Source organism: Macaca nemestrina, chromosome 4 (genome assembly GCF_043159975.1).
Source record: "Macaca nemestrina isolate mMacNem1 chromosome 4, mMacNem.hap1, whole genome shotgun sequence".
Classification (NCBI taxonomy): Eukaryota; Metazoa; Chordata; class Mammalia; order Primates; family Cercopithecidae; genus Macaca; species Macaca nemestrina.
In genome coordinates, this window is record NC_092128.1 from 113517849 (window position 1) to 113535215 (window position 17367).

Here is a 17367-nt window from a genome sequence, read left to right on the forward strand (position 1 = left end):
AACACACAGAACCCTCTGCTCACTGTAAGAAATGTGTCTGGGGCATATCATTGTGGGTGTTGACAGCTTAACATGATCGATATGTCCTGGTGTAATCTATGGTCAAGAAGGAAGATAAAGTTTTGGGGTCAGCACAGTAGGAATGAATCCTACAAAAGAAAGAAATTGCTAGCTCAAAATTGATTGGTCTGCTTCTGAAAAATGAAGTTTTCCATTGCTGTTGAGATCTTTTGATACAGATCTTGCTGAGATTGTCTTTGGTGTAGTTTAAGTCACTGTGGAATTTGAAACCTGTGTTGCTCATTGAATGGAGTTTGGAAAATGAGTATTTCCTTCTATATTTTAAAGATGATATCTAAAACTTTTCATCTTAAATAGAGGCAAAATATGTGATTTCTGGCATATTGTAAATGTTAACATTTTCAAATAAAACTGTTACATTGCTCTGATAAATATAAAATGTGTTCTGAAAATGGAATATAAATACTATTGCAATTTGATATGCAATATCCATTTTTTAAATACATGAACATTTGTTATTTAACAGGGAGAAAATGTACATCATTCACTTCTGACTTAAATCACATTTCCATCACACTTCCTCCATCAAGTTGTCCTAGTGCAACTTTTATTCTTTATGCTGTCAAATTTCTTTGAAAAAAAACATGTCCATAAATTAAAATTTATTTTTTATTTTTTGATTAAAATTCTCTAAACTTAAAATTTTCATTTTAGTTTAATTATTATAAAGCAAAACACCTTAAACATATAATACATTTTGATAAATTATTTTTAACCATAAAAAGAAAATTTTATTGGAAATGAAGCTGTTACTAAAATAGATTGGGGGAGGAATTCTATGAGGTCTTTGCTGAAGGTGACTTTCCTGAGTGATATTGACAATTGTTCTTTTGCTTACAGCCCCAAACACTTTTGCAACTTGAGTCACTGTACCGGAATTGGATTTCAGTTGGGTAAATCTTTTGTAAGGTGCATGAAAGGAAGTCCTGGTAGGAAATTTGAGAAAGCATTAATGTGGCAGATGAGCTCCCATGTGGTTCCAAGTGAGAAAAGAGTACTTATGAACCTTGACGGCCCGAAAACTGATTGCCCTAGGAAGACTTCGTCCAAGCCCAGGGAAGTGAACTTCAATGTACATCTGCTTAAGGAAAACAGTCTCCAAGGACAAGTTAAGGAAAACAGTCTCCAAGGGCAAGTGGGATATGGATATATCCCAGTTGGGGGTGAAATGAAACCATTAAAACTTTACTTTTTAAACTCTCACTTCTAAATTTTCTACCTTTTCTGTGTTGAAGAATATTTTGGGTATAATTTCTAATACATTGATAAAGTAGAACAAGGGTGTAAATGTGAAAATCTCCCCTGTGGAGCAAGACAGTGATGAACATGATTTTAGAATCATATCATTCTGTCTCAACTTGAAGAACTATCTTGCCTATGATTGAGGTCTGTGAAGCAAAATTTCTCAAAGGAGGGTTCCAGATGCATCACCAAGGTCTGTGAGTTCTCCACATAACCTATAAATTATGCTTTCACTGTAATGATAACTTGGAAACAATGTAACTTTAGTGTAGACTGCAGCATCTGGATGAAAACTCTATCTGGAGACCTCCTGTAGGATTTTGGTGTCCTCTGTGTTATGGAGGCCCCAGGTCTAACTCCTTGAACCTCTTTGTTTCTCCAGCCACATTCACTCCCTTGCATCTTCTTCATTCAGTGCCTTGGCTTCAATGCCATCCATCTACTCCCTGACTCTTAACTGTAAATCTCCAGCTCAGACCTCTCTCCCAAACTTCAGATGCTAGAACCCAACTTATACCCCACTTGGATGCCTACCAGAGGTGCCAAAGTTAATTGAGTCAGAACTGAGCTTGTTATTTCTTTCCACTTTGGAACCTGCTCTATCCCCAGCTTCCCCACCTCTGGTGAAGGCAGCTCCATCCTTCCTGGGTGACACTTCTTTATTTTATTTTATTTTTTTTCCGAGACGGAGTTTCACTCTTTCACCCAGGCTGGAGTGAAGTGGCACGATCTTGGCTCACTGCAACCTCCACCCCCCGGGTTCAAGCAATTCTCCTGCCTCAGCCTCCCGAGTAGCTGGGATTATAGGCGCCTGCCACGACGCCTGGCTAATTTTTGTATTTTTAGTAGAGATGGGGTTTCGCCATGTTGGCCAGGCCGGTCTCCAACTCCTGACCTCAGGTGATCCACCTGACTCGGCTTCCCAAAGTGCTAGGATTACAGGCGTGAGCCACTGAGCCCAGCCACCTGAGTGACACTTCTAAACTGTGAGTGAGATCATGCAATGACTCTGCTCCAAGCACTGAAATGGCTCCCCATTTCACTCAAAGAAAAAGCCAAAGTGCTTACCATGATTTCCTGGAGTTTTCACATTCTTCCCTGCTGCTATGCTTTGAATGTTTGTCCCTTCTGAAACTCATGTAGAAACTTATCTCCAATGTGGCAGTATTGGGAGGTGGGGCCTTTAAGAGATGATTGGGTCATGAGGGCTTTCATGGATTAATGGATTAATGTGTTACCACAAGAGTGGGGCTGGCAGCTTTATAAGAAGACAAAGAGAGATCTGAGCTAGCACGCTCAGCTCCCTCACCATGTGTTGCCTGGAGCAACCCTGGGACTCTGCAGAGAGTCGCCCACAGCAAGAAGGCCCTCACCAGATGCTGCCTCAACCTTGAAGCTGGTCCCAGCCTCCAGAACTATAAGAAATAAGTTCCTTTCCTTTATAAATTACCTAGTTTTAGGTATTCTGTTATAAGCAACAGAAAACAGACTAAGATAACCTTTACTTCTTCAACCTTCTCTCTTACTCCTCCACTCCCAGCTCACTGACATACAGCCACATTAACTTTTCAGCTCTTTCCTGAACACATCAGGTATATCCCCACCTCAAGAATCTGCCCTACCTGGTCCTTCGGCCTGAACTGCTCACTTCTCCTACACAGCCCCTTGGCTCACACCCTCACCTTTCGCAAATGTTTTCCCTCATCACACTTTTCCAATGAAGCCTATACTGACCCCTGTTTCAAATTGCAACCTGCTCCACTCCAGCCCCAGCAGTCCCTAAAGCCCTGTCCTACTCTTTTTTTCTTTAAAAAAAAAAAACTGTGGCTGGGCACGGTGACTCAAGCCTGTAGTCCCAGCACTTTGGGAGGCCGAGACGGGCGGATCACAAGGTCAGGAGATCAAGACCATCCTGGCTAACACGGTGAAACCCCGTCTCTACTGAAAAATACAAAAAACTAGCCGGGCGAGGTGGCGGGCACCTGTAGTCCCAGCTACTCGGGAGGCTGAGGCAGGAGAATGGCGTGAACCCGAAAGGCAGAGCTTGCAGTGAGCTGAGATCCAGCCACTGCACTCCAGTTTGGGCGACAGAGCGAGACTCCGTCTCAAAAAAAAAAAAAAAAATTGTTTTTAAACACACTATACAATTTACTTATTAAAATAACTTTTGTTTTCTGTCTCCTCCTGCTGGAATAGGAGTTTCATGAAGACAAGGAGGTTTTCCATTTTGTCCACCAGTGTATGTAATTGCCTAGAGCCTGCTTGGCACATGGCACGTGCTTGAATGAGTGAGCAAGTGAGTGAGTGACTGAATAAAATGCAGAATAGAATGAATCATGCATAGCTCACTGCTTAAAGGAAACTTTCATCATGCTTTAAATAGATAACAGTTGTGGGCCATGTGGTTCTCACACAGTGCATGGAGCCAAGGTTTATAAAACTCAAAGGTCTGCACCAGACAACAATCGAGCCAGGTTTCCATTTCAGGCAGGCACATGGCACGGTATCCAGCCAGCCCCTCCTGCTCCGTAGTCACTTGCAAAAATTCAAAAGCAGCAACTATCGGAATTACAATGAAGATTTTTTTATCTTTTCAATTCCAGAAATAATTGGATTAAATACCCATTTATTACAGATTCAATAATATCACATTGCCAATCTTATTTTCAGATGAACCAGTCAGCCTTACAAGTTACTACATGACGCCTCTTCAAAAAAGGCATTCAATGATTGCTTGCCAGCAGAATTTGGGTTAAATATGAAGTCTGTTTATCCTGAACTGAAAAAGCCTTGTAGTTATTCATATCACTTTGCCCATCAAACTTATCCAAATAGGCATTCTCTAAAAATTTCTTTCAAGTTAAAATATAGAAATGGATTAAATAAAGAGTTGAAACTAAGGCTCTTTATTTCATTAAGCCCAAATTGAATGATTGAGTTTCACCAAAATAACATCAATTATTATATTACATTAGGGTCATTAATGTGATTTTTTTATACTTATATTTAAGTTTTATTTTAGTTTTGTGGTTAAGAGCCATGCTTATAAGAGCATTTATACCTAGTTTCATGTTTGTCATAAAAACTGAGTCCTAACAGGTCTCTATCTGTTATTTACCAGAATTTGGGACAAATTCTACAAGGAAAGTCATAAGGAATAGGCATTACTGAGAAGAAAAAAAAAGTAACAAGGTTGGATTAAGACAAGAAAAGGCAATGAGATCACCCATGTTCCCGTCACTCCATAGACAGGAAGCCCAGGGCCAGCCAGAACATGATGGACACACGATGGAGCTTGTGTCCCAGTGCAGGGGCCCTTTCCCATGCGGAAGTTCCTCCTTACAGAACAAGTATGCAAATGTTGTCTTGTCAATGGGGAGATAACCCCAGCAGGGTGCCAGCAGCTGGTATATGGATGTCAGCTATTTGCAGGGGTGGTCTGGAAAGGACAGCTCAGGCCCTGCCATCAGGGGAAGGAAGCTGCTGGTCCCAAGGGAAAGGAGGATCCCTGGTCCCTGTTTGCTCATTGCCCAGGCAACGCAGCATGCAAGCATGATGATTCTACTTCGTGTATCACCGTGTTTGATGTATTTTAAATAACAGTAAAATAAAAATCATTTAAATAAATAACAGATGTTTGTTACTTTCCTTTAATAAGTTCTACACAAAACTCAAGTTCTTAAATGTTGTCGGATTATTTGGTGGGATGCCAAATGCCATTGGTGTTTGCTGAAAAATAGCCTCATCCCACCAAGATATCTTAGTTTACTATCAGCAAGTATTTTAGGAGACCTGACTACTACGTAAGACCAAGTAAATCTTTCACTTCAGAGAACTGCATTTCTGGGATCTGGGTTAAGTGCATAGTAGAAATACATCCCTTGGCTATTTTCTCCTTAGTGGTAGTGGTATATTCCTTAGAGAGTTCCTCAAAAGCTTCAAGGTTTTCCAAAGATCAAACTAATGCCAATCCACAGCACTGTCAGATAGGAGTTGATCCACTTCTAGCTTCAGATTCAAACATAGCACATCCTATGGTGCAGTCAGTGAAGAATGAATATTTTTCCCTTGCCACACAGCATTGCCATCAGCTTAACCAAAGACCAGATCTTCTTATACCACCTGCTCACTGACCAGGTAAGGGCTGTGAAATCAATGAAACTGGCAGTCTCTGAATTCGGCTGTTTTTGTTTGTTTTGAAAAATAATCACTCTTCAAAAATGATGCCTATATATATGACAGATAAAAATATGTCTATAAAAAATAAATTATTTATGTAGAGACAGGGTCTCTCTATGTTGCCCAGGCTGGTCTCAAACTCCTGGCCTCAAGTGATCTTTCTGCCTTGGCCTCCCAAAGTATTGGGATTACAGGAGTGAGCCACCATGCCCAGACTATGGCAGATGAAAATCTTAAAGGATAATTTTATCTTTTTTGTGCTTCAGTTAGACATATTAAGGGATTATTTCAGTCTGCAAAAGCTAGGACACTTAAAGTTGAGATGACCAACTGCAAGTCCAATTAGTTGAAGATGCATTGGCTTAGTTCCAGGAATTGGTACAACCTTTGCATTTCCTGAAGAAGCAATTATCTTCTTCATGGGGCATAATCCACTTCTTTGTTCACTTTTTCACACTGCCAATTAAGGAAAGTTTTGTAGAATTAACTAGAGTTCATTTGAAGTCATTATACCTTTCTCAGGAAGCTTTGTTGGAGGTCACACTCTATGATTACTTTGCACTTTATAAGCAAGAACTTTTCCATGAAGACCTCTCAGGATTTCCTTTCATTTCCTTTATAGGTTTAGTGTGTTTTAGAATAGCATACTACAGCTGATAATGCAACCTAGATGACAGATAATCTCTCTAGCAGAGAAGTCAGCTTTAGTTTCCAGCCAAGAGGAGCCATCCCTGCGGGTGGGCATTGATCAAGACAGAGCTTGCTTAATTTGGAGAGCGTTTTGGCAGTTTGCAAAGCTCTTTCTCCTATAATTCCTCTTTTTTCCCTTCCAACAACCTTGGGAAAAAAGCTGTTGTTATTCCCATTGCAAGGATGGGCTAATCAAGCTTAGAGAAGTTGAAGCCCAGCCAGGTAATGAGTTATAAATGAGGGAAGAATTGATGTCTTCTGCTCATGAATCCTGTGCACTTCCCAACATATCACACCCTCCTTATGATATGAGGTGTGGGGTGAAGATCGCTCTTTCTAACAGCTGCCGCACCCCCACAGGTTACAGACTTATGATGGCTTCCAATGGTGGGAGTCTGAAATATGCCAGGTGATAATCTCATAGACAAGGTGCGTACCACTCCACTTGGAAAATGTGTTGAAGTGAAAAATAAGGCCATTATTTAAAAATACCCAGAAGGTTTAGAGTACTTAAAACTCTATTTTTAAAAATCATTTATTGTTTTCATTATTAATCTACTCTAGTAGTATTCGACTTTCCCCTGAAGGATTTCTGGTACAGAAAAAGATTGATTTACAAAACCAAAAATAAATCACATGCAAATTAATATTAAATATTGTCAATATGGTTTCTGATATATAGAAGTTTTGTGGCCCTTGGGCCGTAATCGCCTTTTACCAGTCAGGAGAAGATTAAAGAAAACAAAATGAAAGATTTAAAGGAAGCAAAAGGAATGCTTTTTAAATCCAATGGCTCTCAGAAGGGTCAGAACTAATAATTTAATATTATTATCATATATTTTCGTTCTTATATTTTCTTTTTTTTGGTTTTTTAATTTTAATTTTATTTTTTTGTTTTCATGAAAAATAATATTTTAATGTGATCTGGAAAATCAAATGAATGCAAAAAATTCATGATGAATCAAATATAAAATTTTTAAGTGAAAACTGGATAGGTATAACTGATTTTTCCTTTCACTACAGGCTCAAATATGGCTCAACATAGCACCATTACTGATCCTCTCTTTATTTAGAATTTTTATATTTTGTCCAACATGAATTTTTTTCATTTGAGTTTTAAAAAAATATTGCATTAAAATATTCTTTACAAATTTTGCACCCAAGCCAGGTGCCTACTCACCTCACCGTCATCCTGGCCCTAGCTCTCAACACACAATCTCCATCCCTGGACACTTACATCAGAAATAACCTTTGGGTTGTTCAGGTCATCATGTACTTGGATATGTTAACAGCCCTTTGAGAGCCCGTCTACCCACCAGGGCCCCTTGTTGCAACTGAAACTGTGTCCTGTTAGATACAAGACACTGAGGGAGCCAAACCAGCAGCACACAAGTAACAAATGCCTCTCCCTTCAGATTCCCCATGGTCTAAAGAATGCATAATTCCCACAACCCGGAAGCATTGCATGGCTCAGCTATGTATTTCTTTCTACGACTTTATTCATGAAAATGCAAACAGATTGAGGACTAAGCACACAAACAAATACTGCACCTCTACATATTCAGTAAAAAGGATTAAAAAATTATTTCAGTAAATGTCCTATTTTTTAGAGTCTTGAAGAAATATCCAACTCAGCTAGTCTCTCAGAGACCAACTTGCAGGAGAATCTCACACAGGGCAGTATGATGAACACCACAGAGCTGACATGGCATTCCAACTACACAGACCACCTAGCTTCTGGGACACAAGGGGACAGGCGAAGGGGCATTTACTCAGCTTCTAAGCTGCATGTGCCCAGCACTGTTGGGACCCTCTGCCTCTGAGGGTATGTAATTGAGGGAATGGGGGAAGTGGAAATTTCAGAATGCATGGTTAATAGAGTGGAGTAGGCAAGATTGTAAGAGCAGAATCTGATGGATATGAGAGCCTTGACTGAGGGAGCACTTACAGGAGAAGATGAATTGGCAGTAGGACAAGAAGAGGGGTCTTGCCTCATGGTAGACCCCTGATGGCTAGAACCCACTGACAGTAGACCACTGACTGCTAAAGGTCCAGGTGAATGGGGCCATTGAGGGCCTTGCTTCTCACCCTCCTGGTCCTTTCTGGACTATATTCCCTCCCACCACTATAATTATAGGATCACTGTGGAAACAAGAGCATGGAGTAGCATTTGACACATGGGCTGAAGGAAGGATTACAAGAGCACAGCAAGACCCCAGGAGGCCAATAGGCTATGGCCCTCTCAGCTCAGGCATTGTGCAGCAAGCTGCTAAGGGACTGTTCTTGGCACCTGGGCAATTCTTCTGGCCAAGCTTGGGATCTGCATGTTTCCAGGGACCCCAAGTGAGAGGAAGGCAAAACACTGGGTAACACAACAGTCTGGATGGGGAGCCTCAGGATTAACTTGTGTATGCTGCCTCACCTCTGTCACACAGCAACCTACAAAGTAGAAATTGCTGTCCCTAAACTGCAGAGGAGGAAGCAAGTTCAGAAAGATTTGTCAGCTTGTCTAAAGTAATGCAATAAATAAGCAGTCTCTAAGTCACATGGATAATCTCTTGGGCATTGTCTCTCTCAGCCATGGAGAACTGGAAAAGGAAGAATCACTGCTTTTCTCAAGCAAATCAGTTCCTTGATGTCTTTTGGTTCTCATTCCTTGCCTTCTCCTGATCCTTTCACCCCTTTTATAGATCAGGGTGCTCTAGAATAATGGATGGTCTTGGGTGGTGAATTAAGGTGGATAAATAGGGACAGAGACGGTTAAATTGGGAGCCTTTCTTACAACCTTGATGGGTTTTTTTCCCCCAACAAGTTTCCTTTTCTACTGAAATGCCACACCAATGCTTGTTGGATTTATGAGGTGGCCAGACTAATGTGTTGTTTTTTTTCCTTTTTCTTTTTTTCTTTTCTTTTAAGTTCCCCTTGAGAGAATAAATGGCAATGGAGAGAACTATTTAACAAGGTCCTGGTTTATCTTGCAACACAGTAGCTAAATCTGCCTGATTTTATGTGCATTTTTGTAGGGATCAGCTTGGTAGACAGTAATAGCAGAGAAATGACACCTTGATCTTGGTTTGCAAGCACTTCTCCCATCAGTCCTAGATTAGGCCGTGTAGAGATGTTGGTTTATGCATGCTGCAGCAGTGGACATAATGAATATAATTTACCCAGTGGACAAAGGTGTGTACCAAGTGAATTTAAATAATTGGTGTGGATTGACTAATAGCTAAGAAGTGGGCTTTTAAAGAGATACTAAAGATTGAAAGGTTTTTTAAATTTTTTTTCTTGAAAAACAAAACAAAACAAAACATTGATTGTAGATACTGAAAAGCTAGAGTTTGCCCTCTTCATTTCTACTCACCTTCCAAATAGTTATATCCAAAATGTTTTTCCCTCTCCCCTACCTTGCCCCCCGTTAAAACAGAAATTGGCATTAATATCCTGCTCCTGAATGCATGTAAAATTTGTACAAAATTATCTTCTACGAAAATGATTTGTAATCTGTAGACTTATTACCTGGGAGATGTCTTGAGTTGTAAAATCCCATCCTTTTGGGTTGTGGGTTTTTTGTTTTCTCCAAATCTGATCTTTAAAAAGAAAAAAAAATAAGTTGTAGAAGTGAGAACCCAATACAATCTGTTTGACCTCAAAGACTGTGGTCTTTCCACCAAATGACATATCCTTCAAAACTTCTATTTCAAAAGTATTTAAAACATAAACAAATACTTAAGCTAGCAAAGCCATCTGAGACTTGAGAATTCTTGCAAGCAAAGAACAACAAAAAAATTGAGCACCAAACTGTCAAGAAGTCAATAAAACTCAATGGCCTCAAACTAGACTGATACACGAAGTAAAAAATACCAGGGAGGCTTGAAAATGTTTTGCATTCACAATAACATTGATTTCAACAATGGAAAGACACCAACTTTGTTACCAATTCAAAGATACCAACTCAGAATGTAGAAGAAATAAAAGTAATAGGATATCACCAAAGTTTTGCTCTGTAGCCTGTATTTTGCAGGTTATTTTCCTGTGAAGGATTTTAAAGCTTTGCTCTTGTTTTACAAACACATTTTATTGCCTTCAGGTTGGAATCAACTACCAACTACACAAATCACAAATATGTTTAGACGTTGGACTGAAGAATTTGATATTTCAGGGATTTCACAGTCACGTTCCCTGAATCTAATTTTACAAAACAGAAAATCAACATTTTATCTTATTATTTGGGCATAAATAAGGTTTAATTTTTATTATCAGTAAGGAAGATGAATTACACTGGGTAATGTTTCAATTAAAAAGTGAAAAAAGTGTATGGCAGCCATGAAAATTCATTTTGCAGCCTTAAGTACATGGAACACATTTGAGCAAGAGCCCAATCACTCATTTTTAAATTAATTGCCATGTTTGACCCAAAGCAACACTTCCCATGGGCTGTTTCCAGCCAGCAGCTGAGTACGGCAGGGACAGCCCCATTCTGGGGAGACATAGGACTCCTCTGACAGCCAACTGTGCCTCAAGGACCCCTTGAGTCTTGCTGAACCTTCATTATTACCACATGGGGTCTAGAATGTCTCCCATCCAGTCATTCTTCCCTCTCTCCTTCATTCAGGGCCAGGATTGCAATGCAGTCTGACAGCTCTTTCAGCTTTTCCCAGCTCTCTCTCCACTTCCTATTTTATAACTCAATAAAATCCTTGCATGTTTAATCCTTTCTTGGTGTCTGCTTCTCAAAAGACATACATTCACATCAAACATAAATAAAAGTAAAAACTGTGATAACTTATTTTCTGGAATTTTGTATTTATTTCTGAAGTTTTAGAGTTTAATTTAGCTCCTTTTACATAGTACTCAATCGAACTGGTAAAAAAAGGATATTCATTTAATCAATGAATATCACAGTAAAAAATGTGTGAAATATGTAGCTTCCAATTGCACACCAAATTTTACATATTTGTGATCGTCCTTTTTTATGACATTTTATTCATAGAGTATTAGATATACATCTAAGATTGGAGACGGCTGAATAGAAGCCTTCACTAGTCATTCTCCCCATAGGAACACCAAATTGATCAACTATTCACACACAAAAAAAGCACCTTTGTAAGAACCAAAAATCAGGTGAGTGATCACAGTACCTGGTTTTAATTTCATATCACAGAAAGAGGCATTGAAGAGGGTAGGAAAGACAGTCTTGAATCACTGGCACTATCCCTCCCCATCCCCCAGCAGTGGCTGCATGGTACAGAAACAGAATCTGTGTGCTTGGGGAAGTGACAGCGCAGTGACTGTGGGACTTTGCGTTGGAACTCAGTGCTGCCCAGTCACAACAGAAAACAACACCAGGCAGAACTCAGCCGACACCCTCGGAGGTAGCATTTACACCGGCGCTAACCAAAGGGGAATAGTCCATCCCAATGGTCTGAACTTGAGTTTCAGTGAGCCTCGCCACCACAGGCTAAAGTGCTGTGGGGACATAAATAAATTTGAAAGGCAGTCTAGGCCACAAGGACTGCAACTCCTAGGCAAGTCCTAGTGCTGTGCTGGGCTCAGACCCAGTGAACTTGTGGGGCATGTGACCTAGTGAGACACCAGCCAGAGTGGCCAAGGGAGTGCTTGTGCCTCCCCATCCACAACCCCAGGTAGCACAGCTTGCAGCTTCAAAAGACACTCCTTCCTTTGGCTTAATGAAAAGAAAGAATAAAGAGGGCTTTGTCTTGCAACTTGGATTCCAGCTCAGCCACAGTAGGATCCGGCACTGGGCAGGGACCTGAGGCACTCATTCCAGGCCCTAGCTCCCAGATACATTTCTAGACATTCCCTGGGCCAGAAGGGAAACTTCTGCCTTGAAGGAAAGAACCCAGTACTGGCAGGATTCATAACCTGCTGACTAAAGAGCCCTTGGGCCCTAAATAATCAGCAGCAATAATGAGGTAGTACACATCATGGGCCTTGAGAGAGACTCTGAGACATGATGGCTTCAGATGTGACCCAGTACATTCCCAGTTGTGGTGGCTATGGAGAAATACTCCTTCTTCTAGAGAAAAGAAGAGGGAAGAGTAAAGGGAACTTTTTCTTGCAGTTCAGGTACCAGTTTGGCCACAGTGAGGTAGAGTACCAAGCAGGCTCTTGAAATCACTGATTCCAGTCCTTGGCTCTTGGGTGTCATTTTTGGACCTGCCCTGGGCCAAAAGGGAGTCCACTATTCTGAAAGGTGAGTCCAAAGCCTGGAAGCATTCACCACAAGCTGACTGAAGAGCTTTTGGGCCTTGAGTGAACACTTGTAGTAGCCTAGCAGGACTCCCCATGGGTTTGTGGTGGTGGCCATGGGAAGATACTCCTCTGCTTGTTGAAAGGGGAGGGAAGAGTGGGAAGGACTTTGTCTCGTGATTTTGGTGGCAGCTCAGCCACAGTAAGATAAAGCACCAGGTAGATTCCTAAGGTTTCCGACTCCAGGCCCTTGTTCCCAGATGGCATCTCTAAACCTGCCGAGGACTAGGAGGAACTCACCACCCTAAAGGAAAGGATGCAAGCCTGGCTGGCTTTACCTGAAGCTGACTATAGAGCCCTAGGGCCTTGAGCAAACATAGGCAGGAGTAAGGTAGTGGTTACAGTGGGCCTTGGGTGAGACCCAGAGCTATGCTGGTTTCAGGTCCAAACCAATGCAGTCCCAGTGGTGGTGGCCACAGGGGTGCTTCTGTCACCCTTCTCCCAGCTCCAGGCAGCTCAGCACAGAAAGAGACTCCACCTATTTGAGACAAAGTAAGGGAAGAGAATGAGAGTTTCAGCCTGGGCATCCAGAGAATTCTTCTGGATCTTATCCAAGACCACTAAGGCAGTACTCCTATGAGTCTGAAAGAGCCACAGCATTACTGGGCTTGGGGTGCCCCTTAATGCAGATATGACTGCAGTGACCAAAAACATAGATCACAATACCCAAGTACCTTTAAATACCTAGAGAGCCTTTCCAAGAAGGACATGTACAAACAAACTCAGACTGTGAATACTACAATACCTAACTCTTCAGTGCTCAGACACTGATAAACACCCACAAGCATCAAGACCATTCAGGAAAACAAAACCTCACCAAATAAACTAAAAAAGGCACCAGAAACCAATCCTGGAGAGACAGAGATATGTGAACTTTTAGACAGAGAATTTGAAATAGCTGTTTTGAGGAAACTCAGTGAAATTTAAGATAACACAGAGAAGGAACTCAAAATCCTATTGATAAATTTAATAAAGAGATTGAAATGATTTAAAAGAATCAAGCAAAAATTCTGGGGTTACCAAATGCAATTGATATATTGAAGAATGCATCAGAGTTTCTTAACAACAGAACTGATCAAGCAGAAGAAAGAATTAGTGAGCTTGAAGATAGGCTATTTGAAAATACACAGTTAAATTGTCATCAGTTTAAAATAATGGGTTATAAGATATTATTTGCAAGTCTCATAGTAACCTCAAATAAAAAAATACAATGAATATACAAAATCTAAAAAACAAGATACTAAAATATATCACCAGAAAATTCCTTTCATTAAAAGGAAGACAGGAAGGGAGGAAAAAAGTAAGAGAAGACCACAAAACAACTAGAAAATAACACAAATGGCAGGAGTAAATTCTTACTTATTAATAATAACATTGTATGTAAATGGACTAAACTCTCCATTCAAAAGACACAGAGTTTCTGAATGGATTAAAAAAAAAAAAAACAACCAAAGACCTGTTGCCTACAAGAAACATACTTCACCTATAAAGACACACATAGACTGAAAATAAAAGGATGGAAAAACACATTCCAAGCAAATAGAAACCAAAAAAGAGCAGCAGTAGTTATACTTACATCAGACAAAGTAGACATCAAGACAAAAACCATAAAAAGAGACAAAGAGGTCTCTTTATAACAATAAAGGGGTCAATTCAGGAAGAGATAATAAGAATTGTGAGTATATATGCACTGAACACTGGAGCACCCAGACATATTAAGCAAATATTATTAGAGCTAAAGAGAGCTCTAGACCCCAATACAATAATAGCTAAAGACTTCAACACCGCACTTTCAGCATTGGACAGATCATCCAGACAGAAAATCAACAAAGAAACTTTGAACTTAATCTGCACTACAGACCAAATGGGCCAAAATTTGTAAAAGAAAAGAAATAATAATGATTAGAGCAGAAATAAATGAAATTGAAACAAAGAAAACAGTTCAAAAGATCAATAAAATGAAAAGTTGGTTTTTGAAAAAATAAACACAATAGAAAAATATTTAGCCAGACTTAGAAAAAAAAAATAGAGAACACCCAAATAAACAAAATCAAAGATGAAAAAGGAGACATTACAACCAATGCTGCAGAAATTCAAAGGATCATTAGAGGTTACCACAAGCAACTATATGCTAATAAATTGGAAAACTAGAAGAAATGGGTAATTCCTAGATATATGCAAGCTAGCAAGATTAAACCATGAAGAAATTCAAAACCTGAACAGACCAATAACAAGTAATGAGATGGAAGCCACAATAAAGACTTCCAGCAAAGAAAAGCCTAGGACCTGATAGCTTCACTGCTGAATTTCACCAAACAAGAACTAATACCAATCCTACTCAACTTATTCTGAAAAATAGAGAGGAGAGAATTCTTCCAAACTCATTCTATGAGGTCAGTTTTACCCTGATATCAAAACTAAAGACACATCAAAAAACAAAAGCAAAAACAAAAACAAAAACAAAAATACTACAAGCCAATATCCCTGATGAGAGCTGATGCAAAAATCCTCAACAAAATACTAGCAAACCAAATTCAACAACACATTAAAAAGATCATTCATCATGCACAACTGGGATTTATTTGTGGAATGCAAGGGTGGTTCAGCATATTCGGATCAATGATCACATCATATCAACAGAATGAATGACAAAACCATATGATCATTTCAATTGATGCAAAAAAGTGTTTGATTAAAATTCAGTAACCCTTCATGATAAAAGCCCTCAAAAAACTGGTTATAGAAGAAATATACTTCAACATAAAAAAAATCATATACAACAGACCCACAGCTAGTATGATACTGAGTGGGGAAAAACTGAAAGTCTTTCCTCTAAGGTCTGAACCATTACAAGGATGCCCACTTTCATTACTGTTATTTAACATGGTACTGAAAGTCCTAGCCAGAGCAATCAGACAAGAGAAAGAGAAAAAGGGCATTTATCTAACTTGGAAAGGAAAAAATCAAATTTTCCTTGTTTGCTGATGATATGATCTTGTATTTGGAAAAACCTAAAGGATCCACAAAAAAACTATTAGAACCGATAAACAAATTAAGCAAATTTGCAGGATACACAATTAACATAGAAAAATCTGTAGCATTTCTATATGTCAACAGCAAACAATCTGAAAAAGAAATTTAAAAAGTAATTCCATTTACAATAGCTACAAATAAAATTAAATACCTAGGAATTAACCAAAGAAGTGAAAGAGTTTTACAATGAAAACTATAAAACATTGATGAAAGAAATTAAAAAGGACACACAAAAAATTTGAAAGGTATTCCATGTTCATGGTTTGAAAGATTGTTAAAATGTCCAAAGCAATCTATAGATTCAATGCAATTCCTACTAAAAAAAAAATGACATTCTTCACAGAAATAGAAAAAACAATCCTAAAATTTATATGGAAACACAGAAGACCCAGAATAATCAAAGCTATATTGAGGAAAAAAAAAAAAAAAAACTGGAGGAATCACATTGCCTGACTTCAAATTATACTACAGAGCTAAAGTAACCAAAACAGCATGGTACTGGCATACAAACAGACACATAGACCAACAGAACAGAAAAGAGAACACCAAAAGAAATCCATACATCTACAATGAATTCATTTTCAACAAAGGTGCCAAGAGCATACAATGGAGAAAGGACTCTTTCTTCATTAAATGGTGCTGGGAAAACTAGACATCCACAGGCAAGAGAATGAAACTAGACCTTTATCTCTCACCATATACAAAGATCAAGTCAAAATGGGTTAAAGACTTAAATCTAGGACTACAAACTATGAAACTACTAAATTCAAAGTATGAAAACATCAGGGAAATTCTCCAGGACTTTGGATAGGGCAAAGATTTCTTGAATAATACCCCATAAGCACAGGAAACCAAAGGAAAAATGGATAAATAGGATTACATCAAATTAAGCACCTTCTGCACTGCAAAGTAAACAATGAACAAAGTGAAGAGACAACCCATTTAATGGAAGAAAATATTTGCAAACTACTCATCTGACAAGGGATTAATAAACAGAATATATAAGGAGCTCAAACAACTCTATAGGAAAAAAATCTAGTAATCGGATTTAAAAATGGGCAAAAGATCTGAATAGACATTTCTCAAAAGAAGACATACAAATGGCAAACAGACATATGAAAAGGTGCATAACATCACTGATAATCAGAGAAATACAAATAAAACTACAATGATATATTATCACACCCCAGTTAAAATGATTTTTATCCAAAAGACAGGCAATAACAAACACTGGTGAGGATATGGAGAAAAGGGAACCCTCATACACTGTTGGTGGGAATGTAAATTAGTACAACCCTAGGAGACCAGTTTGGAGGTTCCTCAAAAACCTAAAAATAGAGCTACCACTTATCCAGCAATCCCATTGCTAGGCATCTACCCAAAAGAAAAGAGATCAGTATATCAAAGAGATATCTGCACTTTCATGTTTATTGCAGCATTATTCACAATAGCCAAGATTTGGAAGCAACCTAAGTGTCCATCAACAGATGAGTGGATAAAGAAAATGTGGTATACACACACAATGGAGCACTATTCAGCCACAGAAAACAATGAGAACTTGTCATTTGCAATAACATGGATAGAACTGAAGGTCATTATGTTAAGTAAAATAAGCCAGGTACAGAAAGACAAACTTCATATGTTCTCACTTATTTGTAGGAGCTAAAAATTAAAACAACTGAACTCATGGAGATAGAGAGCAGAATGATGGTTATCAAAGACTGGAAAGTATAGTAGGGTGAAGGGAGGATTGTTAATGGGTACAAAACTATAAATAGACAAATAAGATACAGTACAACAGAGTGACTACAGTCTACAATAATTTATTATACATTTAAAAATAACTGAAAGAGTATAATTGCATTGTTTGTA

General features: G+C 38.9%; 1 protein-coding gene across 4 annotated transcripts in view; it reads right to left on the reverse strand.

Annotated features, from left to right (window-relative positions):
• Positions 1–17367, reverse strand: part of LOC139362851 (uncharacterized) — a 183966-nt gene that overhangs the window by 109809 nt on the left and 56790 nt on the right. For all 4 annotated transcript variants that reach the window (XM_071095099.1, XM_071095101.1, XM_071095098.1 and 1 more), the window contains one exon: positions 9709–9779. Coding sequence is in view for 1 of the 4 variants with exons in the window: in XM_071095101.1 (XP_070951202.1) it covers positions 9709–9779 (71 nt within the window). In the remaining 3 variants the exon portion in view is untranslated. The remainder of the gene's footprint in view (positions 1–9708; positions 9780–17367) is intronic.